The following is a 26,979-nucleotide window of genomic DNA, read 5'->3' as shown; positions in this document are numbered from 1 at the left end:
AGAGGCGGCACGATCAGGATCATCGTAAATAATAGCCATGGCTTTAAAGAAAGCCTCTAAGGAGAGACGGGCTGGATCCCTTTGAGACAAACTAATTGCCCAGAGCTGGGCATCACCCTGTAACAGCGTAACTACAAAATTCACCCTAGACTCCTCAGTAGGGAAGGAATAGGTTAAAAAACTGAAATGCAGTTTACAGGCCTCTTGGAAAGTAAAAAACTTACTTCGATCCCCAGCAAACTTCTCGGGGAAAGGAACCTTGGGCTCATGGAAGGTACTACCAGCAAGTGGAGAAGTACTTGCCTGAGGAGTAGTATTACTCGGACCAGGAACAGGCTGTTGCTGCATCATGTCAAGTCTGGAAGAAAGACCGTGAAGACATTGCACAATGTAGTCTTGCTTGTCCTCCTGTTCACCAAGTCTCTGTAGAAGATTTGCCAGAATCGCTTCCGAAGGAGTGGTGGAAGCAGTAGCTTCAGCTGGCTCCATCTTCTTAGTTATTGGCCCAACGTAATGTAACGTTCGGTATCCCACAACCCAGAATAAACCCCAATGTCCCGGGCTCGGCTCACGCTTCGGCCTATAACCGCCGCCTTTCACGTCGGGTGGAGCCCTCCGCTACTCGGATGCCGCCAGGACTTAATAGTGAGGAGACTGAGGGAAGAACTCTGGGCGAGCAAGGGAACTAAACGTAAGTTTAACAAAGTCCAGGAACGGGCCGAGTCGAAACCAATCGGAAATGCGGTACAAAATCGGTAAACAGCAGAGTGGTCGAGGTCACAGGCCAGGTCAGCAACTAACAGGGTCGAAGTACAAAAACGGAATCCAAAGAGTAGTCAGGAACAAGCCAAAGGATCAGGGCAGGCGGAAGTCAAACAGTAGTCAGGGATAGCAAAAGGTCACAACAAGTATCTTAGAATAATAACACCCAGGAACAATAAACAGAACCTACGTTGGGCAAGGCACAAAAGGACTGCTGGCCATTTAAGGATTTGAATTTGGCGCCATTGGACGCTGGCGAATCAGCGCCAGCGCCTGCGCAATCGCGCCAGCGTGACTGGCCCTTTAATTGTTGCGCATGCGCGCGGCGCGCTCCATAGGAGCCGGCGCCTGAGGCCTAGCCGCATCGGCGGCGGAGGAGAGAGACGGGCGTCCCCGTCGAGGGGGCGACAGGCGTCCCTGTCGTCCCCTCGGTAAGTATTTGACAGGCAGTGCCAATATTAATTGGTTCGTTACATTAAGTGGGAGGGTTTATTATATTGAGCCATAACTGGGATGGCTTGTGGTAGACCAGGGGTGTGGCCCTAATTATCACAACTGGGGGGCCTATTTATCATTCTGTGTAAAACAGTGGAGAAAGACTTCACCAGCAATGTTGCTCATAGCATAGATTTTTTATTTTCTTACTTGAAGGCAACTGTTGATTGGTAGCTATAGGCAACATCACCTGTAATGTTTTTCTCCAATGTTTTACACAGCATGATAAATAGCCCACATAGTGTTGAGAGGTATGGTAAACAATCTACTTATGTTTTGTGTTTCATTATGGCTCATATATACAGCTGCAACTGCGGTTGCTCACTAATGTGTGGATGTGATAATTGAGCTCAGTGAGACCATTCATTAATGCCACTTGCTTCCAAAGTTGCACCTTGTACTTCCCTATAGTTGTGCTTGACTCAAGTGTGTCCTTCCCATCTCCTCTTCTGAATCACACAAGTGCACCTATTGATACAGGAGAAACCTGGAGCTACTGCTATGTTCAAGCAGCTGGCAATTGGTTTCCACTGTGGTCTGAATTGATAGGTGTATCAGACTTTCAATAAGAAGTGCATATAGAATTAAATAGTTTAAAAACTGTAGGTAATTCATACTTTTGGGGAAACACCTTAAATATTAATTAGGTGGAACACAATGCAAACTTCCCTATCGTTTAAGGGGGACACAGGGAACGAATGAGGTTTAAGCTCCATCCTCAGGAGGCAGGACACTTGAATAGTAATTAAAGGGAGTGCTGTAACAAGGCTTAACCCCTAACAATGTACTCAGTCCAATCAGTTTTTCCAGTGTTCTGCTACCTGGAGGATGGACACCTTGCTGAGAAAATAGCGTTTTTTTCTTCCTGTCAGCTTAGTGCTGATGCCTGGGGCCATACGGGGAGCAGGAATACCTGCATCCCTTGACGTAAGCCACCTATGCTGGATAGCCGCCGGCAGGCGCATTTCAGCCTGTAACGCCGCACAACCTTCCCATCATGCTTACCTTAAAATCGCTGATGGGGGTCGGGAGGGGTGCATCAATTGAGCAGTTAAATTCGGCGAAAGAAGTTCGGCTTATGGGGAGCTGCTTCGTGGCCACCGGGGTCAACTCCTTAGCCTGCAAAGGGTCTATAAAGATCTCCCAAACAAATACCTGCTAGCCTGAGTAAAAAGCAGATGGTCTGGCTGGTGGAGCACAGAAAGTGAGTAGCACAACCACCGATGTTGCTGCGCACTGTGGTATTCTCTTCATCTCTGTCCCCTCTCCTTCCCCGTCCTTTGGGGGAGCAGATCCCGGCATAGTGGGGAGCCATTTTTCACTGTACACACGGCTAACCACCACCTCACTGACACAGTCCCTCCAAACTAGCGCTTCCATATTGCATAGAGGCACCTCACTAGCTGGGAAAATTTTGGCAGCCTTCCGATTGAACGCACGCCAACTTGCCCACTTCCGCCTTCAGCAGCGGGTCATTTTAGAGTCAAGAAGAAGTTACCTGACATGGGTTTTTTCACGCCACTTGCCTATTCCAGCACCGGAGTCATAGCAGAGGCTACAGGAGGAGGCATGGACTGCATTTCGATCCATCTTCCATGCCACCCCTAGCTTCCAACCACCTACTGCATATATGGCAGAAAAGCCACAGCAGTGGCACAGGTGACCTATATTGCCTGTACCAATTGCCACTGAAAGTTAAATACTGGTCAAGGGGAACCACTATGCAGATCCTGTTCCATGGGGCAGAATGCAGCACTCACCCAAGAAAGCATTTCCAACCCAGTGGGTACCCAGGCAGGGAGTCGCTCCCAGGAGAGTACCCCAAGACCGAAGAGGCTGTTCATCCGCGGAATCGCCAGCACCTCTTTGGGTAATTCAGTTATCCCAGTCACTGGCATCCTTACAAGGTCTCCCATTCATTGCTGATAATCTAGGCAAGGTACTGTCCAAATTAATCCGCAAATACAGTGCAAAACGCAAACATTTAGAGAGGTGATATGAACACACACACTTCTCCAGAGGTCTCGTCTGCTGAACAGAATTCCTCACAGTCAGAGGGCAAACTACCACCATCTGACGTCTCCACAAAAAATGATATTGATGGCATTGTCAAGGCAGTATTTGGTACTAAACATCACTCAAGCACAGGAACAAAGGGTGAAGGGCCTGTTCAAGAGGCAACACAAGTCTATGATTTGCTTTCCATCTCATGATCAGCTGACTAATCTGATACAGGAAGAATGGAATTCACCAGAGCAAAGATTTCAGGCAACAAGGAAATTCACCAAGTCCTAACTGGTAGACAAGTGGCCCAATCCCCCAAAAGTAGATGCCCCTGTTGCACAACTGTCCAAGTTGACCACTCTACCAGTTACGGATGCCGCAGCGTTTAACGACCCTTCGATTAATGACTAAAAGGATTCCTCAGAGCAATCTACTTGTCTTCAGGCTCGGCTCTCTGGACAGTCCTAGAAGCTGCTTGGGTCTCCAGATTGATACAAACCTCGACAGAATCCCTCATAAAGTATATTCAGGAAGGGACTCCCAGAACTGAACTCCTGTCATCTATACAATCAATTGGGGACGCATCATCCTATCTATTTGATTCTATGCTTGACACAGCTCAGATCACCACTTGAACTTCGGCTCTATCAGTCACCACTTGAACTTTGGCTCTATCAGTGGCAGCGCAATGGCTCAAAAGTTGGGCAGCAGATCTCAGCTCAAAGAAATCCCTTACTTCTCTTCCCTTCAAGGTCAATGATTGTTTGGAGAGGAACTGGAGAAGATTTCTCAGACGATAGGGGGAAAAATTACTTTTGTACCGCAGTCCAAAATCATATAGGCTATATCTTCCAGGCGAGGAAAAAGTGGACGGTTTCCAAGGCGGAGAAATTCTCCACATCGTTCCCAATTTCAACCAAAAGCAGGTGACAAGGGACATCCTACATGGAAATCCAACAAGTTCCACAGCAAACCACCAATCGACAAGTACACATCGGCTTGACGTAACACCCCCTCCGGAGTCGTGGGAACGTATAGGGGCAAGTTGCTGTGATTTCAGGATGTGTGGATCCACCACTCTTTGGATGCTTGGGTCAATGAGATTGTTTCCGAAGGTTATCAACTGGATCTTTTATTCACTCCCCCCAAAAGTTTCTCATGTCCAGGGTTCCTTCTAATCCCCAAAAGGTGCAAGCATTCTTATATACAGCATCAATATACTAGAAAAGACTGGGGTGATTATACCAGTACCTCCACTCGAAAGATTCTCCAAAAAGGATGGATCCTTCCCCAAAAGGTGCAAGCCTTCTTTGGCTGCATTAATATGCTAGAAAAGACTGGGGTGTTTATATCAGTACCTCTACTCGAAAGATTCTCCAAAAAGGATGGATCCTTCAGACCCGTCTTGGATCTCAAGATTCTAAACAAATTAATTTGAGCTACTTGATTTAAGATGGAAACCGGGGCAAGTAATGATGTCATTGGACATCTAAGATGCAAACCTCCATGTACTGATCTGGTCACCACATTAGCGCTTCCTATGATTTGCGTTTGCGAATCAACATTACCAGTTTGTAGCACTGATGTTCGGATTATCCTCAGCCCCCAGAGTCTTTACCAGGCTGATGGCGGTGACATCGGCAACCTTACGACTTCAGAGGATCTCTGTAATGCCCTACCTGGACGATCTGTTACTGAAAGCGAGGACGGAAGAGAAAGACATGCAAGAGTTACACTAGGCGATCTCACTCAACAACAATTCGGTTGGACCATAAACTGGGCAAAATCAAATCTACATCCCAGCCATCAGATGACATTTCTGGGTCTCGATTTCAACACCATTACACAAATACAGTAAAAGCTCTACCTCACGACAAACAGAAGAGGATATGACATCAGATCCGCCTTCATACTTTAAAGGCCTCAGTTCAACAGGCAATGAGGGTCCTGGGGCTGATGGTATCATCCATCGAGGCAGTACCATTTGCACAGATACATCTATGTCCCCTCCAGATGAACATTCTGTCTGCATGGAAAGGAGGACCCCTGTCCAGGACATTCTCCCTGAATCACTCGAGGAGGAAATCTCTTCAGTGGTGGATGTGTTCCAACAATCTGGACACAGGGCAGTCCTGGGTGATGCCAGTTTGGAACATTATGTGCACAGATGCCAGCCTACAAGGATGGAGAGCGACTTGGAACAACCTATCTGCACAAGGTCTATGGTCTCCCGAGGAATCCAAACTTCCATTAAATAGTCTGGAACTACGAGCCATGAGACTAGCTCTCATCCACTGGTTGCATCTTCTTCAGACAAAACCAGTACAGTCCAAAGTGACAACGCTACCACAGTGGCGTACAGAAATCGACAAGGAGGGACCCGGAGCAAAGCATCCTTGGCAGAGGCTCAACAAACACTAAGTTGGTGGAGCTCAACTCTACCATTCACATCCCAGTAGTGGCCAACATGAAGGCAGATGTCCTCAGTCAAAACCAATTGTATTCCATCCCGAAGCCTTTGCGGAGATTGTGGACCACAGGCAGATCTGATGGCATCCAGAAGCAATCAAAAGGTGCCAATGTTTCTCAATCGCTACTGAGATCCATTAGTGGCAGGGGTAGATGCCATGACACAATGTTGGCGATTTGACCTAGCCTACGTGTTTCCACTTCTTCCCATGGGTCCTCAAGAAGATCAGACAATCTCACATAAAACTGTTAGTGTAACCAAGGAATCCTGAAGTTTCCCTTTCTTTGCCGATTCCCAGTCGACTTGTTCCCCTTCGAGTGTAATGCACAATTTTCTTTGGTTTATCAGGAATCAGCAATGCCACAGCTTAGGGAAACAAGTAGTATGATACTATATGGTGAAGTATGTTTTGCTTTGCTAAGTCCCCATTTTTCCCTGTGTCCTCCTGAGATGACGATATTCACCGTTAAATCTGTTTCTCTGTAGTCAATAGGGGGACAAAGGGCTTCCCGACCCTACAAGAAATGTTGACCATGTTGGTAATGCCTGGAAGAGTTTCCTTTGTTACCGTACTGCTGTTTATATTACTGGTTATTTTGTTATAGCAGTCTCTTTGGTACAAACTGATTGGACTGAGTACAGTGTTAGGTGTTAAGCCTAGTTACAGGCACACCCCTTAATTATTATTCAAGTGTCCTGCCTCCGGAAGATGGATCTTAAACCCCATTCATTGTACATCACCCCATCAATTACAGAGAAACTGATTTAACGGTGAGTGTCAAAAATCCTGTTTTATGATACTGTACATACTTGTTTTATTGATAGTGAAGATTTCAGTTAGCCTTAAATGTAAATGGAACAAAACAAAAAGTGATAAAACCTTTGTCATATTTTACCACACTGTATATATTGTCCATTGTGATTCAGTAAAAATTTTAATCGTTACTATTATATTTTTAGCTGATCTAAAATTGGCACTGACGTCAGAGACAAAGGCTTGGATGGTTGACCTAGGCCGTCACTGCAACAAGAAATATAGATCCGAAATGGAAAACATATTTGTATTTATTGAGGAAATTAACAAAAAGCTAAACAGACAAATCAAGGATTTGGATGACATAAGAATAGCTATGGCTGCACTGAAGGAAATCAGAGAACACCAGATCACAATAGATTTTCAAGTTGTACCAATTGAGGTAATTAAACAAAATAAACTGGTTTGACTGCCTGTAAAAAGTTAAACAGAGATGAGTTAATTGTGCCTAACGCTGGCAGTACATATTACTGTATCCACTGCTTTTGCCAAACTCACAACATAAGCGGATCTATGCCCTATCTGACCACTGGTTTGTGAGCTTTCATAATGACACATAACTTAAGGGACATGTAGGATGTGGGGGGATTGCCTATTTGCCAGCCCTTGAGCACCCCTTATGAATACAGTACAACCAATCTTAGTTAGTTTTGATTGCTAAATTTGTAATTTGTTTCAAAAAGTTGTAACAAATAGTCTACAGATAAGTTCATCAGCCAAGTGCTGTGTGAGTATATGCTTCACGCACATCTTGATGGATTGTGTTGTAAGTAGTTTTTACACTGGGACTATCATGGATTAAAGTGTGGGAAGTGGAATATTGTGTATGCTAGAGAGACACTATTGACTGTCAACATTTTAGAACAAATACAGGTCTTGTGTTGTTTGTTTTTTTTCAGGGAGCTGCAGTGCCATTTCTTCATGCAGGGTTGATTGCATTAGTTTTTTACTTAGCACCCTGCCATGCACCTAATAAATTAAGCCTAATATGTTTGATGTTATGAATTACTGTAACTGTTCATCAACTCTTTACATTTCGGTATGTTAAAGCTTGACATTTCTTCTTTAGGAGTCCTATGCAATGCTGAACAAATATGAGCTTCTTGTTGCAAAAGAGGAAACCGAAAAAGTAGACACACTGCGCTACACCTGGGAAAAACTACTTGTTCGGGGAAATGAGGTGCAGAATGAATTGATGGCTATACAGCCAAACTTCAGAGGGGAACTGATAAGCACTGTACAAATATTTATTGAAGACTGTTCTGAGTTTTACTCAGACTATGAAATGGCAAGTAAATGTTTTTATAAATTAAAGCTAAGGAGCGAAAGAATTAAGAATTGAATTTTCAATGTAGTGAATATAGATATTGCAGATAAATAATAAACACATTTTTAACAAAAATTTAGCTTTTCTGTCAACTTGTAAGAAATGTTCGAACTAGGTCTAAACTTTAAACATCTATTATAATATAGATATTTCTGCATAATTGTTCAGGGGTGAACAGTACCTTCTCTATGCTGACAAAGTTTTTCTCTACACAGTCTTAAACAAACCTATACTTTTGTTACAGCCAGTGCAAAGTAGGGATGCACCGAATCCAGGATTTGGTTGGAATATGCAAATAAGGGGGGAGGGAAATTGTGTGACTTTTTGTCACATAACATGTAAGTAAAAAATGTTTTCTCTTTCCCACCCGTAATTTGCATATGCAAATTAGGATTTGTATTCGATTTTGTATTCATCTGAATCTTTCGAAAAAGATTAGGGGGTTTGGCCGAATCCAAAATAGTGGGTTCGGTGCATCCCTAGTGCTAATCTTAAATTATATAATCTTTAGCATTTCCTAAAAAAAATATATAAGGAAAGCTGCTTATAATAGCAATTTCACATGTGTGGGTCAAAGGAAAATACATCTAAAAAATTGTTGTATTTGACTAGGTTTACTATGGTTTAAAAATCTGTATTTATTTTTTACATTTACCAATAGAATGGACCAATGATTGTTGGCCTTGCTCCACAAGAAGCTAGTGACCGACTGATAATGTTTCAGGTAATAACTTTATTCCATGTCTAAATTGTAAATTATTTCATTGATATTCATTATGGATATGAATAGTCTGAGGAAAGAACAACTAGACACAGTAAATTAAAACTGAAGTATACCACTCCATATTGTTAGATTTTTTTTGCATTTTGTTATGTACAGTAGAAACCCAATTTTATATTTTACTCGCTACCAAAAAAAATTGGTGTAAAATCACAGAAATGTTTTAACTTGTTCTTCAAATACTCACAGTATATATGCATATGAGTCAGTTTTACTTTGAAATACAATATTTTCATTTAGATTTGCCTGTAACACCTGTATTTTAATTACAGTCTCACCAATAGTGTTTTTGCATGAATATTACTCCTAGTCGTTTGCAAATTGGCACAGTAGCGAAAGTGAATATTTTATTGTTACAGAACCAATTTGATAATTTGTATCGAAAATACATAACGTACACTGGGGGAGAGGAGCTTTTTGGTCTTCAAGTTACTCAGTATTCTCAACTTTTGGAGATAAAAAAGCAACTGAACTTGCTGCAGAAACTGTATGGCTTGTACAACAATGTCATTGATACAGTGAATGGTTATTATGATATTCTGTGGTCTGATGTAAATATTGAAAAGATCAACAGTGAATTGCTAGAGTTTCAAAACAGGTAAGGTTACTTTAAATGTACTTATGTTAAGAGTCTTGCAGCGGGTTGGGTACCCGGGGTTACCCACAGAAAAAGCTTGTGGACTTGTCAACTACTGTTACATTTTTTATAGTCTAAACGTAAACTAGATGGCCAGATCTGCAGAACAGGCTAAGGTAAGGGTTCCAAACCATATTACAGTAAAAATCATGGATATTTTTTAATTGATGTATATGGCAAAGTTACTTGAATTTATGTTTGTTTCTCAAAAAGCTCATGCTGTGTTTGGATGGAGTTACCCATTAGGTTATCTGAAATATAATGGATAGTGAAGCGAAAAACCTGTTTTTAGCAGATATATTGCCCTGCCTTGTTAGAGAAAGTCCTTGCCACTATTTACAATTGTTCTTCATATAAGAAAAAGATTCCCATGTTGCTAATTTCTTCCAAATATGGCACATAGATAGGGGAGGACTGTGGAGCACTCTGATTTGAATGGTTCTTGTGAAAAGCAAGGGGAGCATAATAATGATGCTGGAAGATTTTCTGTGTTTCTTTTTACCAGTGCAAAAGAAAAAATGCATGGCAAAATTCTAGCATAGATTTGTGAAAATGTCTTTGCTAGGAAAACCATGAATTTAATAAAATATACTAAAATAATCACATTTGTGAGAATGTGTAATTGGTATTATTACATATTAATTACTTTGCAATTGCAATTCTTTTTACATAAATATGTAAGCAGTGCTATACTATTGTTGTATCCACAGGTGCCGCAAGCTTCCAAGAGCTTTAAAGGAATGGCAAGCTTTTCTAGATTTGAAGAAGACAATAGATGATTTCAGTGAGTGCTGCCCTCTTCTTGAACTCATGTCAAACAAAGCAATGATGGCCCGACACTGGAAGCGTATTACTGATGTGACAGGGCATAGCTTTGATGTGGAAAACGAAACCTTTAAGTTAAGAAACATTATGGAAGCCCCCTTACTTAAATGCAAAGAAGAGATTGAGGTACTGCACAATTCATTTAAATAATACAGTATTAATATACCATTTTTAAGGAGGATGTTTAAGTACATGGAAGAACTGGAATGTATAAATACAGTGTCGGACTGGGGTACTAGGGGCACACCAGGAAACCTGATTTCAAGGGCCTGCACTTCCGAGGTACCAAATTTTTGGTGAAATGAAACGATTCACTACAGTGAAACCAGCTTTCAAATGGGAGTCATTGACCCCATATGAATTCAAATGCTCTGTAAAGCTACAGATTTATTGTCATTTGTACTTTGTTTTACTTATATTTCTCTTCAGACCTCTCCTATTCATATCCCAGTCTATTATCCAAATCAGTGCATGGTTACTAGGGTAATTTGGACCCTAGCAACCAGATTTCTGAAACAGGCAGTAGATACTGCTATCTTATGTGCCTGATGCACAGTTAAAGGAAGTGAGGGCTGAGTTCACAAGCACAATATATACTTTCAGGGAAAGAAGCACCTAATGAACATTATGTAGAGCAAGAGGCAGTGGGGGCTGAGAACACAAGCACATTATAAACAGCTAGAGCATGGGTTCCAGCACCCAGGTTAATGGCAGTTGCTTACAGAGAGAGGCAGTGGATATTAGTATTAACAGCACATTATATAAGCAGAAGGTACTGGAACCCCAAACACTACCTAACTCCCCCTACCAACAAGAATAATTTCTGAAGTTGGACCCCTGAAGCACTGTCTACCCTGTATGAGGTTAAGAGGTACAAGTGATTGCATATCATAAGGTGAGAAACACAAGTGGCGAAACAGCTGTCGAGAGTCAGCGCTGCATCCGCTGCAGGGAGACCCCTTCTGGACTGCATTCTGGCGTGACTGGGGGAGGTCTGGGGTAGCGAAGCTGCACAGTCGATCTAAGGATCTTTGAAGTCATCCGTGAGCGCAACCTGCTATATGGTCGGTACAATTAATATTCCTTTTGAGGGTTACAGAACCGCTACAGAGAGCGGTGGACATAGTACCTGCGAACTGTTAGCAGCTGTTGGGAACACACGCTGTGATACTCATATCTGGACTGTTTAATTGCCACTGTATACTGCAGGCGAGTTAACCCTTCCCCAGACCTACACAGACCCCAGCACGCTAAGTAAGCATTAACCCAATTATTGGAGTTACTTGAATACGGGTTTACAAGCATTAAACACTTAGGGGTTCACCCCGCAAATCTGTTCCACACCATATGAAGTAGGGGAATACTTGCATGCTGTTTTGTCTACAAGCTTTGGAACTTTTTCCTTATTAGGAACAAGATGGATTCACCTAACTGAACCTAATCGAGCCAAGGTGTTTACAAGTGTATATCCACATTCTTGTTCCTGAGCTTCTCCATCATATCTCCTATTACCAACGGATCATTTATTACCATATAAACTGCATGCTAATTTTTCCCTTAGCTGTTTGATACAATCAGCTTTTGGGTTTTTTGTCCTCTTAGAAGGGATCCCTTCAGTTTTATATGCAGCGCTGCTTATTTTTTAAATGCTTTTAATTTCACTTGTTTAATATGGCGTGGTGGTGAATAAAAATCGCTTTTTATCTTATTTTGAAATATAATCATTTATATTGTTTGTAGATCGTCTCAGACACATGTTGTGTGGGGAAGAGTCCCTTGCGTTTTTTCTGATTTCATAGTGAGAAATATATTCCTCATGCAGGTTAGGCCATATTGTTGGATTATAATTGTACAGTTATACCCAGTCCTATACTGGGATCCATAACAAGTACACAGAGGTCCACAGATTGCCAGTCTGGACTTTTAAGTTCTTCACCACCAGTCCTTAAAAATCATGTTGCACCAGCAATTGGGAAGACATCTAGGCCCACAATTAAAAAAAATAATCTTCATAAATATATATTTATGGAGCTCACCTTCTGTTATTCAATGGCCTCTACTGCATTCTATTCACTTTTCTTCTTCTTTTTTCCTTCTGTTTCCAATTCTCTTTAAATGATTGTTCTTTTTTTACTTTTTCTTCTATGTACCTGTTTTAACACTCCACACCTTGCTATTTTCTTTTTTTATTTTATACCTCATTACTTTTTCTACATGCACCTGCCTCTCTTTCTATTCCACACTTTTTCTGCACTTATTTTTAAATAAAAATTGGAAAAAAAAACCACTGCAAGAGAAAAAAAGCCTCAGAGGGAGCAAGAGAAAAAATAATGTTAAAAAATAAATAAAATGTTAAAAAATAAATGTAATTAGAGGGCCTAGGACCCGCCAGTCCTGGGGCCCGCCAGGTTATTTCCCGGTGCCCCGGCAGGCCAGTCCGACCCTGTATAAATAAGTTGCTCTCATCTATACAACTGCCTAGTTTTTCTGTATAAATTACTGCTGCTTTGCCCAGGCAGTTTTGCTGTACACAGATCACACTGCTGATCAAAATTAAATGTGACTTAGGAGTCTGGAGAAGGGGGTGCAATGGGAAAAGGGATAGGAATAGACTTATTCACAAAACTGCACCCCAATTATCAAGTGCCCTAGGCAGAATTTGTCTACCTAAACCAAACCTAGTTCCAGCCATGATTAAGGCAGTTAGCAGTTAGGCAGGTTAAAATACTGTTAAAAGGTTAAACTTGACATGTGCCTTTTTTCAACCAAACTTACTATGTAACTGTGTAACTACTATGATCCCATGCACATATTTTACATATGTGTGACTGATGTTTAAGTACCCATTATATCGTCCACATTATGGGGCACATTTACTATGGGTCGAATATCGAGGGTTAATTAACCCTCGATATTCGACCATCAAAGTTAAATCCTTCGAATATCGAATTTACTGCAATTCGAATTTTAATTCATCGATCGAACAATTTTTCTTCAATCACAAATTGCTAGGAAAGCCTATGGGGACCTTCCCCATAGGCTAACATTGGTGCTCGGTATGTTTTAGGTGGCGAAGTAGGTGGTCGAAGTTTTTTTTAATGAGGCAGTTCTTCGACTATCATTTGATTCGAAGTCGTAGTCGAAGTAGCCAAAAAAAACCTTTGAAATTCAAAGTTTTTTTTCTCCTTCTAATCCTTCACTCGAGCTAAGTAAATGTGCCCCTTAGTGTTTGAAGTGCCAGTTCCCAATACCAGAACGACTGCCTTTCACTGAATCCCACATTATTACAGCGTGGCCTGCTCCTTCATCTTTGGGCAGTTTGACCTGTTTATTGTGAAATTAATGTTTTGTTCTCATTTCAATAACACATTTTTTAAATGCAGGATATATGTATTAGTGCAGTAAAAGAAAGGGACATTGAACAGAAGTTAAAACAAGTTATTGCTGAATGGGACAACAAGACATTTACATTTGCAAACTTCAAAACTCGTGGAGAACTACTTCTGAGAGGAGACAGCACATCTGAAATCATTGCCAATATGGAGGACAGTCTTATGGTCCTAGGCTCACTAATGAGTAACAGGTATGTAACGCTTTCTTGGCCTAATCTGCCAATTAGAAGTTAAGGGTGACAGCTAGGTAGTGAGCATGGGTTACATTGCGAATCTTCACCCAGGGCAGAGCCTTTGCCAAATGGAAGCTTCCCCTTTAAACTGTAGTTGAACTACAACTCACAGGCATATAAGTGCAAATAGAATAATGGACGCCAGGAGGTTCTTTAAAAAGGTAAAACAGGAGCACAGATTTATTATGCCAGAGGCAAATGACCACAGATTTACTTACAAATATACTGAGGACACAGCAGGTGGAATCACTTTGGACAGTACAAGGTTCACAGTCAAACAGGTGCGACTCCCAAAAGATATTGCAGATAGGTGTACATCAATTCCCAGTTCAACCGACGTTGCCAGTGAGGGGATCGGGATCTATCAGGTAGGGTACAGGTAGTCCTTTGCTCACCTAGATGCCTATCAACTGAGTTCCCTGCTCTAAAGGCAAACAGGCCTTGTGGGAAGCTACTCCCTACTACAATCCTCGTTGGAGCGACAGCTGCTCTTTCTGCTACACCTCTCTGTCTTTCTCTCCTAGAGAGAACTATAACAGTATCTTACTATTTTAGCTGGTCCTCGTTCACGGGGTTACCTGGTCCCCGACTTAGCACCAAAGGTGTCAGATCCCTCTGGGGTAAATGCTTACTGGGGCCTATGGTGATCCCAGGCTCAGTGGAGATTCACCTAGCAGCAGCACCAGGAGCCAAAGAGGAAGAGGACACTCCCTGCACAACACTATATAGCAGTGTGGCAGGGGAGTGTCATTACACTCTTTGTCCAATAGGTGTGGGTGTTACACTTTACCAGTTACAAGGGCTTGGCCCAATAACAAGGGAAAAGAGAACTACATACAAAAGGTAGGGGATTAACTCTATAGGGATAGGATATCCTATAGGTCCCTACAGGTATAATATGGGAAAAAGTCTGTACTTTAAAGGAACAGTTCAGTGTACAAATAAAAAATGGGTAAATAGATAGGCTGTGCAAAATAAAAAATGTTTTTCATATAGTTAGTTAGCCAAAAATGTAATCTATAAAGGCTGGAGTGAGTAGATGTCTAACATAATAGTCAGAACACTACTTCCTGCTTTTCATATCTCTAATTCAGAGTCAGCAATTTGAAGGAGGCCCACATGGGACATAACTGTTCAGTTTGCAACTGATCCTCAGCATGCAGGTCAGATTCAAAAGCAACATGTGCCCCCCCCCCCCCACAAGTCACTGATTGGTCACTGCCTAGTAACCAATCAGTGGTAACCAAGAGAGCTGAAAAGCAGGAAGTAGTATTCTGGCTATTATGTTAGACATCCAGTCACTCCAGCCTTTATACATTACATTTTTTGCTAACTGTATTAGAAACATTTTTTATTTTGCACATACAATATATTTACCCCATTTTTATTTTTACACTGAACAATTTCTTTAAAGCAATAATCAGTGTAACTATGGTGTTGCTCTCTACCAGGGTCTCTGTTTGCTGAAGAGTTTTGTGCTTTTGCTTGGCTGCTTCTAGGACATTAAAAAAAAAACTTAGCACATATATATATATATATATATATATATATATATATATATATATATATATATATATATATATATATATATATAAAGTTTGAATTTGATTTTGAAAGGTATGGACAATCATAAATTAAATCAATATGAAGTTTTAATTTGTAAGAGAAAAAAAAATAATTTCATGCAGACATTTGTTTTCCATCTTCACATCATGGGTTGTGTCTGACTTGACATAGTCTTGCCTGTGAGCAACACCCTTTGTTTTCAGAAGGCCAGATTTCAAGACAGGAAAAGGGAATCAGGTTTCAAGACAAGAAAGGGGAGCAACAGTATCAGCAGAAAGGCTAGATTTTGAAATCAGACAGGATACATTATGTTATAGGAGTTTATTAAGTTAGAAAGGAATAACAAAACTAGGTAACCACAAGGGCACATACAAGGGTCTGCTGAAGGTAATCCCTCAGATGTAGATGTGGGTCAAAATTCTCAATATTAACCCTGCCACAAGCAACTTTAGAGAAGTCTATGACCAAGAATTAAGAGAAAACCCAGGTAAACCAGACAAGAAAAAGGGCAATAATGCATAATAAAGCAAGATCACAGGATCAACCAGCATACTCATCTGTTAACAGACAATTTAGAAAATGTATAGCATACAAAGATGGGGCCAAATTTTCGGCGGAGTTGCTTTTTCCTTTAACTTTTTTTTAAAATTTTTCCATTAATAAATCTTGAACATTAAAATTCGGAAGAACAAAATTTGAAAATAAAACATGCGTAATCCTCAGTTTTGATAAGTTTGCCCCTCATATAAGCAAAGTCTGCTGAAAGGCATAAGGCAATTAGAGGCACAATAATATAGTGCAGTTGTGGATGACATGTGACAGGGCCTCCAGACTGCTGCCCTAATCAGGGATAAACTGATTTCCTGAGATGAAACTTTGCCTGAAACAGGCACCAAAAAGTTACAGGCAATTCCATTTTGCAGTTTTATGGTAAATATGTGAATTTCTGAGCTGCTGTATTACTTGCAAGTAACCAAAATCTTCTCCATGCTCTGTTACAAAAATATTTTGTTTGTTTTCCTTTCAATACTTACATATAATCATACTATCTATAACAATGTTTTCTTCTCTATGTAAAATGGTTGGGTTACTCCTGTATTTCTAACTATGACACATCTATATGAATGCAAGGTACAACACTCCATTCAAAGCACAGATCCAGAAATGGGTCCATTACCTCTCAAATACAACAGACATAATAGAAAATTGGATGACTGTGCAGAACTTGTGGATTTATTTAGAAGCTGTTTTTGTGGGAGGAGATATCGCAAAGCAGCTTCCAAAGGTACATTTGTTTATATACCACTTAAATAAATTTCCTATTGATTAATAAATACATGTTCAGTTTTGAATTCCTTTGAATCATATAATCTACTTCAGAGAGCTTTAAAGTATACAGTAAAATTCTAAACTATTACAATGTCATGTAAGTGTTTCATTCATGTATTTTTATGAGATGTTTTTTCTTTCTTTAATCTAATAGTCTCAGTCTTATTGCTTTATGCCCTAGCACTGATGAAAACTGTCAAATGCATTCATTCCTAAAAGCAATTATGTATCATTCTAAACATTAGGCAAAACCAGAAGTTTTTTTTTAAATGATTTTTTTGAAATTGAGAATACAGTTGGAGACAATCACTTTAGAAGCATCGGTGATAATGGTCATTGCCCAAGATCTTATACAGGCTGCAAATTGCATTAATCTATTTGCAGCCATTCAGTGCACATCCTAAAGCCATATCTAAAGAATTTTTTTTTATATAACTCTAAACATTTTGCAAAATTCAGCTTTAAATAATATGAATCCATTATTGTTTATTTGTTCCCCATACATCTGACGGCTTGCTCTAGCCACTGCTTGTTTACTACTGGCACTAAAAGTGTTATTTCTGTGGGGTAGCTGACCCCCTCCTCCACTGCACACATGAAGAGATCAGCATGGGTAGTGAGCACAGTTTAGAGTTATACTTCACGTTTATGGTCATTTCATCATTTATTTGCATACATATCCAGCAATTAATATTGCAAATGAATGACGAAAGTTGGATGTCTTGATCTGGTCCTTGTGCTTATCTTTGCTCTTTTTCTTTTCTGAGCTTTCTAAGGTGGATGATGTTTTTTAAAACTGGTCACTGTTACCTACTACTCTAAGCCAGTGTGCCTGGGCATTGTGAATATAGTCAGCTATTCATTTATTCACTTGGTTATACTTAAAGAATTCAAGTGCAAAGTGTTCAGCGTTAATTTAATTTTTTTATTTATCAATTTATGTTGAGTTTTGCTTTATGGGTCTCTTTGGATTCAGTTTGGTTTACACTGAACTCTAATTTACATGTTGCCATGGTAATTCATTCTTGGTGATATGTTTTTATGTTGATGATATTTTTTAAAACTAGTCACTGTTTCCTACTACTCTAAGCCAGTGTTCCTGGGCATTGTGAATATAATCAGCTATTAATGTATTCACTTGGTTATACTAACATAATTCAAGTGCAAAGTGTTCAGCGTTAATTTTAATTTTCTATTTATCAATTTATGTTGAGTTTTGCTTTATGGGTCTCTTTGGATTCACTTTGGTTTACACTGACCTCTTATTTACATGTTGCCATGGTAATTAATCATTGGTAGTAGTAAATAGAATCACTGCCACCCGAAAGGCAGGTGCAAGCAGGGCCTGCTTGCACCTGCCTTTTGAGTGCCAGTGATTCTATTTACTATTTCCACTAGGAGGGTGCCGATTCCTCCATCACCGTGCACCGGGCAATCATTACGTTCGCCAGGGTGTGCGAGCAGAACTTCTACTTGAATTAATCATTGGTGCCATTTTTTTATGAACATGGTGGGGGGAAGTGTGTGATACACTGCTTGGTTTGTTCCCTTGAGAAAGATCAGTCAGTGACTGAAACGTTGGGTTTTTGAACCAATAAACACATTTGGTGTTGTTCAAAAGGCCTGCAGAATGCTGTACTTTGTAAATCAACTATATATTACTGCCATCCAATCATTCGATTTATTTTTGAGGATGTTCTCCTCTTTTTGCACTTGCTATGTATTTGTATATACAATACATTTATGGGACCTATTATACAGATTCTGGTGACCTGAGATTTTCTAGATAAGGGTTCTTTCTGTAATTTGGATTACCATATCTTTAGTCTGCTAAAAATCTTGTTTTTCTACCAATATGGATTAATTCAGCTTTGTTACCAATATATGCAGTACAAGGTACTGTGTTAATATTACAGATAAAACTTATCTGTACTTAGAAAAGTATTGTTTTTGCTTATAATGGATTCTATGGCAGATGGTCTTCCCGTAATTTTTTAACTTTCTGGATAATGTGTTTCCAGATAAGGAATCCCATACTTGTATTGTATTGTATTTTTTTCAGTGTACAATTTGTAAAGACTGGGAAACACAAAAGGTGCAATAAAGTATAAATAAAATATATAGGGGTTTATTTATCAAAAAGTGAAGTTAGAGATCACCACAGTCTGCTAGAGTGAAGATACCATATGCTAACAAACAAATGTTGATGCAAGGCACTCTGGTAGGTCATGCATAGATCAGACTGATTAGTAGTTAGATAACATTTGAAAACTTTTATTTATATAATCATCTCTCGCCTAACGCGTTCCTTGTCACTGGGACACTTAGTCATAGGTTTGAACACTTACCCACATGGGTCAATATTTAAAGGGCCAAACATCAATCAGAAGAAAGGGGAAGGGAAAACACAAAAATCTGTTTGCAATTTAAAGGGATCACGTACCCTATTACAGAGTAATACACATATCAAGGACACACAAAAGTACATAAATACAAAAGATAGAAAACATCTTAATGCTTTATAAAATCTAAGCATAATTCTAAGTAGGGATGCACCGAATCCAGGATTCGGTTCGGGATTCGGCCAGGATTCGGCCTTTTCAGCAGGATTCGTATTCGGCCGAATCCTTCTGCCTGGCTAAACCAAATCCGAATCCTAATTTGCATATGCAAATTAGGGACAGGGTGGGAAATTGCGTGACTTTTTGTCACAAAACAAGCAAGTAAAAAATTTTTCCCCTTCCTACCCCTAATTTGCTTATGCAAATTAGGATTCGGTTCGGTATTCGGCCAAATCTTTTGCGATGGATTCGGGGGTTCGGCCGAATCCAAAATAGTGGATTCAGTGCATCCCTAATTCTAAGAGATATTATACAAAACATTGTAGAATAAACCTTTTTGAATACAATATAAATACATAAATAGATTATTATTATTATAGTAGAAAAGTTTCACATGTATCAATTCAGTTTTGTAGGCAGCGCACACCGGGATTTTTAAAAAACAGTCATTTCTTTATTTATCCAAAAGTTAAAAACATGGTCGTGAGGATCGACGTTTCGGTCTTGATCTAAGACCGTTTTCAAGATCCAGATTCACATCTAAGAATGCATTATATAGTCACAATCCCTTAATTAATGGGGGAGGGAAGTGGAAGACACACCCACCAACACAACACATCAAGGTTGCAACATAATTGCAATGTATCAGAATTATCTCTTGAACAGATCACTGTCTCTCCAAACCTCTCTATCATCATATAAACAACAAAGTATTGACCACACTAAACACAGAGTAATTATATAAATATGGTACTTAAGATCAAATAGATAACAATAAGTGTATACATTGTAGCACATATCATTTTATCTCTGGGTCAGAAAACATGTAAGGGACAATTGTTCATTGAGGCCATGCGGTACTAAAGTAATACGTTTATTAATCCAAAAGCATTCCCTCTGTAAGAGCATTTTGGATCGATCACCACCCATTTTAGGGGGGGGGGGGTACATGGTCTATGGCTATATATTTGAAAGTGGGTAAATGATGGCCCTTTTCCAAAAAATGTTTGGCCACAGGTTTAGATGTTTTATTATCCCTGAAAGCTGTACTTATGGCTGATCGATGCCCATCCATTCTAAGCCTTAATGTCTGATCAGTCTTCCCCACAGAGGAAAGTCCACAAGGACACGTTATCAAATAAATCACATAGGTGGTGGTACAGGTGATATGAGACCTTATAGTAAACCTCTTACCAGTATGGGGATGGGTAAAGGTTTGTCCTGGCGTCATGTAACGGCATGATGTACAGCTGGGGCATCTATAGCAACCATTTTTTAGATTTCCAAAATTCATGGGTTTTACTTTCTGATAACACTTCTTAGGGTCTGTCTTAACAAGCAGGTCACGTAAATTAGCTCGTTATTGAACAACACCCTGTCACCACTAGTGATGGGCGAATTTGCGCCGTTTCAGTTTGCCAATAAATTTGCGAATTTCGCGTGAAATGGCGAAAAATTCGCGAAACGCCTGCGAATTTATTCGCTGGTGGCGAATCGCGCAAATTTGCCGCAAATTCGTGCCTGGCAAATAAATTTGCCCATCACTAGTCACCACGCCAGATAATCAGAATATCGTCAATGTATTGACGAAATAATAATAACTGCACTTTAAATATGGGAAAAATACTATTCTGTTCGAACTGATGCATAAACAGATTTGCATATGCAGGTGCCATGGCCGCTCCAATCGCGGTCCCAAAACCTGTATATAATAGTCAAATTCAAATCTGAAGTAAAAACGTAACAGTTCCAGAATACATTCAACATCCGGGCCCTCATAATTATCATATTGTAATATTGACCTACGGACAGCCTCAATTCCCAGTTCATGAGGGATACATGTATACAGATTCACCACGTCCATTGTTTCCAACAGAACCTGATCATCCCTTTCAAAGACAAAATCTTTCAAACAGCTTAGAAGATGTTAAGTATCTTTCAAATATGTGGGGTTTTTTTTGTACTATCAGTTGCAAAATTTTATCTAAATAGATACCTATGGGGTGTAATAAGCTATCTCTACTAGATGCAATAAGCCTTCCAGGGGGACAAGATGGATTTATATGTACTTTTGGTAGGCTATATAAGACAGGGCACTTTGGAAAATCCAACATCAAAAAAGATTTTAATTCAATAGAAATAATACCCATATCATACAGTTGATGAATATAGCCATCTATCTGTTTTTTAAAACCAATCATTGGATTACCCCTCAAACGTCTATATACTTTGTCATCCAATCGCTGTCTTTGAATTTCGTTCCGATAATCAGTGTAATCTAAAACCACTATGCCCCCACCCTTATCAGCAGGGCATATCACTATACGATTATCATCCATTAGTGATTTAATAGCACTGGTTTCGGATTGTGTAAGATTTTTATGTTGTTTCTGACTCCCTATAATATGCTTCTCCTCTCTATCAACACTTTGTTTAAAGAGGCAAATGGCAGGATTAGTGGTAGAAGGGCAATACACTCTTCTTAATTTCAAAGCATTGGAACATACATTGTTTGTATTGTCCTTAAAAATGTCTTTCAAGTCCAGCAATCTACAAAACTTAAAGAACGAACTCAATGTCCCAATCAAATTGTTTCAGCGGACTAGAGGGGACAAAGGTTAACCTCTTCTTTAATAGACATGTTTCACTATCAGTCAATGTATGTTGCGAACAGTTGAAAATGGGGATTTCTAAGTCTTGCGAGCCTTTGCGATTCTGTCCCGGATATTTCTTCCTCTGCCTCTTCCTGATGGGGGAAGGCCCCCTTCTGCCTGAGTGTTCTCTAAAAAGAAAGGGGAGCGTCTCTATTGGCCCCAGTATCCCCAGTGTTAGAATCAGAAGGTAACATACCGCCCGATGTCTCTGATATTGGAATGAAAACCCCACGAATGTATCAAAACATTTTTGTCTTGCAGTAAAGGAAATTTTGACCACTTCCAAATACAAGGAATTGAGCGTGTCACAGTTCCATATAGAGGTGGAGATATGTGGCAAAAAATACTTAAACGTGAAGTGTTTTGGATATGTACTCTCTATACTAGGCTACCCAAGAGCATGAATTCAGATTTTGATCTTGTTACTATCGTTAGATATACCCTTTGGTGCATATACCCTCAGATTCACATCCATATCTCAATACTGCAATTACTTATATTTCCGTGTCTACTAGTGATGGGCGAATTTGCGCTGTTTCGCTTTGCCGAAAAATTCGCGAAATTCGCGAAACGGCGAAAAATTAGTGAAACGGCGCCGGCGTCTCGTTTTTGACGCCGGCGCCCGTTTTTGACGCCGGCGGCCGTTTTTCGAAAAAAAAATTTTGACGCCGGCGAATTTTTACCGCGAATTTTCGCGGGCGTTTTGCGAATTTATTCGCTCGGCGCGAATCGCGCAAATTCGCCGCGAATTTGCGTCTGGCGAATAAATTCGCCCATCACTAGTGTCTACCTTGTTTTTTGCATGATATGCATTATTTTCATCTTTTAGAAAAACAATACATTCCTATGAGAAATAAATGAATAATCATTTTTTTAATAACCCTATCAAAACATACAAGTTAATGAAGAAAGAGGTCTGATGTCTTCTACATATTCATCTCTGGTATCTATATTTATATATTCTCATATTTATATATTTATACTGAAAAACCATTTGTCATATGACATATAGACACACACACACACATATGATTTTTCTACTATAATTTTCTATTTATATATTTGTTCAAAAAGGTTTATTCTACAATGTTTTGTATAATCTCTCTTAGAATTGTGCTTTGATTTTATGATGCATTAATGTTTTCTATCTTTTGTAGTTATGTACTTTTGTGTGTCCTTCATATGTGTACTACTCTGTAAGAGGGTACGTGATCCCTTTTAAATTTTTAAACAGATTTTGTGTGTTTTCCCTCTCCCTTTCTTCTTGTGGTGTTTGGTGTAAGTGTTCAAGCCTATTGTTCCAGTGACAGGGAACTGGTTAGACAAGAGATGTTTATATAAATAAAAGTTTTCAATTTTTATGTAACTACTATCACTCTGATCTATGCGTGACCTACAGTACCAGACATCGAATAAGATCCGCACTCTCAGGTCTTAAAAATAATAAAAATGAATTGCTCAATCACTTATTTTTATAATTTTTATTATTTTTAAGACCTGAGAGTGCGGATCTTATTTGCTGGATTAAGAGTTTATTAATTGATGCTGCAACCAGGCACATTATTTTCATTATTGTGAGTGCTGGCTCTTTGGTGGACTATATATATATATATATATATATATATATATATATATATATATATATACAGTATACATATATACGCATACATATTTTAATGGCTAACATGGTACAGCAACTACATACATAAACATATATATATATATATATATATATATATATATATATATATATATATATATATATATATACATACAGAAAGGCAATGCTTGGGGAAAGTGGAAAAGTAAATTAACACTGGCAGATACAGTAGTTTGAGTAAAAATTCTATAGTTCTATCCACTATTCTCCCTGCATACAGTTTAGGTGTGTGGGGGGGGGGGGGGTTGAGGGCAGAGGGGGAATCGGAAAGCAGTCAGCCACAAACTTTTTTTTTCCAAAGTGTTTTTTATTGTTTTCACACAAACATGTCATATACCGTACATACAATAGGTAAAAACATAAACCAGCCACTAACTTACACAGTTTTTCCAGAGCCCAGAGTGAAAGAGACAGTGGAACAATGGGCAGGAAATTCAGATCAATGTGAGGGTGCTTGCAGCTCTTTGGTTGTTCTGCTGTTCTGGCGCTTGCTTGCTCTCCCCTGACAAAGGAAGATCACCAGCAGGAGGCGGCCTCAGATTTAAGACGATCGGGCAAACTTCTGTGACAGTGTGCAGGAAGGAAAAGCTGCTCCTGGGTCCTAGTGGTGAGCGATCTGCCGGCCCTGTGCTTCCCCCCTCAGTCTGAGCAGCAGGGCGGTCCGAAAAAATAAAATGCCTGCAGCTTACAAAAACGGGCGCAGTGTTTAATGATTGCAGTGCTGCATCTAATCAGGCAGCCGGCAGCCCATTTAAACACAGGACAGAGCGGCCCCTCGGTCATTTGCCCGAATAGGCAGGTTATCAGTCTGGGCCTGGTACCAGAGTGCCTTGCACCAACATTTGTTTGTTTGCATGCGGATTGTCCTCTCGCTTGAGCTGAGGGCCTGGGGCAGGAGCACCTGGGCCACCGATCAACTTTGGTGAGTTATTCCATTGGTGAAGTTTTGTGCTTAAATATTTCTGGTTTGTAGAGTGAAATACCGACTCTCTCCATCCATTTCTATGGGAATTTTAAAGGAGTATTTATCAAAGGGTGAACTTTAACTTACACCCATTGATAAATACTCCCATAAAAATGAATGGAGAGTGGCGGAATTTCACTCTAGCGGACTGTGGTTGTCTCTAACTTCACTGTTTGATAAATATACCCCATAAAGTCATAGCCATAATTTAGTACCATGTTGACACAGGAACAAGGTGGACCCTGCTCATTTAAAGTGGGTTATCTTTCTATTTAGGCCCTTTCCTATTCATCTTTCATTTTTCATTCAAACAATTGCCTGATTGCTAGGGTAAACATCACCCTAGTAACAAGATGGCTGCTGTAACTGATAGACAAGCTAAATAATATAAAAAGCACATCATAAAAATGTTCATTTAAAAGTGAACTGCCCTTTAAGGTAGGAAGGTATCAGGGAAATAAGAGAATCTCTTTAACAATGCTAAAATAGCTAAAGCTTAAGCAAAATTAATTTTTTTCAATGGAACAATGATCTCAATTACAAGGCCAAAGTTGGCTCAAGAACATTACAGGGCCCCGTTAAAGCTCTGAACTAACATCAGAACGAATTGCAAAGCTGTTATGTACAGTACTCACCCCCAAATAAAACGAATTAAAGAATAAATAAATAAATAATAATAAAAAAAAAAATATATATATATATTATGTGAAGTTCTGTCTACTTTTTTCTTATAAGGAAGCAAAGCGTTTCTCTAACATTGACAAATCTTGGGTTAAAATTATGACTCGAGCACACGAGATGCCTAATGTTGTGCAGTGCTGTGTTGGAGATGAGACTATGGGACAACTTCTTCCACACTTACTTGAACAGCTTGAAATCTGTCAAAAGTCTCTCACAGGGTAAGACCCATACATTGATTAAATAAAATATATACAATTACAAAAATTCATATCTAATTGAACATTAGCTGGACAGCTACATGTTAAATAATGCTTGGTTTTGTAAAAATAAACACCTTAAACTCTACTCCATAACCAGTATATGTTTTATTAGCAGAAGTTAATAAGGTGTCCCTTACAAGTGCCATGAAAAATGATTGGTCATATATTGTGAGTTGCATTCTTAATTTGCCCTATAATAGTTTAAAGCACTTAATATATTCAGCATAAACAAGAACCAGTGGGGGCTGACGTAGTAATTGCACGGAACACTTTTTATCATATATAACTGCTATAAATATGGCCCCTCCAAAGACTTACTTTACATCTTTTCCACCAGTGAAGTTCATGTACACTAAGGGGCCCATTTACTTAGCTCGAGTGAAGAAATAGAATAAAAAATACTTCGAATTTCGAATGATTTTTTTGGCTACTTCGACCATCGAATTGGCTACTTCGACATACAACTACGACTTCGAATCGAACGATTCGAACTAAAAATCGTTCGACTATTCGATAGTTTAAGAACTGTCTCTTTAAAAAAAACTTCGACCCCCTACTTCGCCACCTAAAACCTATCGAAGTGCAATGTTAGTCTATGGGGAAGGTCCCCATAAGCTTTTTAATGTTTTTTAGGTCGAAGAAAAATTGTTCGATTTAATCGTTCGATCAAACAATTTTTCATTCGATAGTTCAATCAAACTATTTGCGCTAAATATTCGAAGTCGAAGGATTTAACTTCGATGGTCGAATATCGAGGGTTAATTAACCCTCGATATTCGACCCTATGTAAATCTGCCCCTAAGGCATCTATGTGCATATCTGTGATGTTAAAGGGATACTGTTGTGGGAAAATTTTTTTTTTCAAAATGAATCAGTTAATAGTGCTGCTCCAGCAGAATTCTGCACTGAAATCCATTTCTCAAAAGAGCAAACAGATTTTTTTATATTCAATTTTGAAATCTGACATGGAGCTAGACATATTGTCAATTTCCCAGCTGCCCCAAGTCATGTGACTTGTGCTCTGATAAACTTTAATCACTCTTTACTGCTGTACTGCAAGTTGGAGTGATATCACCCCCTCCTTTCCCCCCCCCCAGCAGCCAAACAAAAGAACAATGGGAAGGTAACCAGATAACAGCTCCCGAACACAAGATAACAGCTGCCTGGTAGATCTAAGAACAACACTCAATAGTAAAAACCAATGTCCCACTGAGACACATTCAGTTACATCGAGAAGGTAAAACAGCAGCCTGCCAGAAAGCATTTCTCTCCTAAAGTGCAGGCACAAGTCACATGACCTGGGGCAGCTGGGAAATTGACAAAATGTCTAGCCCCATGTCAGATTTCAAAACTGAATATAAAAAAATCTGTTTGCTCTTTTGAGAAATGGATTTCATTGCAGAATTCTGCTGGAGAAGCACTATTAACTGATACATTTTGAAAAAAAACATGTTTTCCGATGACAGGATCCCTTTAAGGTTAACTCTCTCTGTTAACGAGAAAGTTATAACCCAGAACAAGATATCTATACCTTATACTAAGAGGCCCATTTATCAAAGGTCGA

At 39.4% G+C, this 26,979-nt stretch overlaps 1 protein-coding gene across 3 annotated transcripts in view; it reads left to right on the top strand.

Annotated features, from left to right (window-relative positions):
• dnah5.L (dynein axonemal heavy chain 5 L homeolog) overlaps nucleotides 1-26,979 on the top strand; it is a 236,480-nt gene that overhangs the window by 80,351 nt on the left and 129,150 nt on the right. For all 3 annotated transcript variants that reach the window (XM_018267644.2, XM_018267645.2, XM_018267646.2), the window contains exons 24-31: nucleotides 6,692-6,927; nucleotides 7,615-7,833; nucleotides 8,534-8,596; nucleotides 9,013-9,251; nucleotides 10,001-10,241; nucleotides 13,499-13,698; nucleotides 16,438-16,591; nucleotides 25,210-25,373. In XM_018267644.2, the coding sequence (XP_018123133.1) occupies nucleotides 6,692-6,927; nucleotides 7,615-7,833; nucleotides 8,534-8,596; nucleotides 9,013-9,251; nucleotides 10,001-10,241; nucleotides 13,499-13,698; nucleotides 16,438-16,591; nucleotides 25,210-25,373 (1,516 nt within the window). The remainder of the gene's footprint in view (nucleotides 1-6,691; nucleotides 6,928-7,614; nucleotides 7,834-8,533; nucleotides 8,597-9,012; nucleotides 9,252-10,000; nucleotides 10,242-13,498; nucleotides 13,699-16,437; nucleotides 16,592-25,209; nucleotides 25,374-26,979) is intronic.

Source organism: Xenopus laevis, chromosome 6L (genome assembly GCF_017654675.1).
Source record: "Xenopus laevis strain J_2021 chromosome 6L, Xenopus_laevis_v10.1, whole genome shotgun sequence".
NCBI classification, from domain to species: domain Eukaryota; kingdom Metazoa; phylum Chordata; class Amphibia; order Anura; family Pipidae; genus Xenopus; species Xenopus laevis.
The sequence above is the reverse complement of the archived record's forward strand: the minus strand, read 5'-3'. Positions and strand labels throughout refer to the sequence as shown.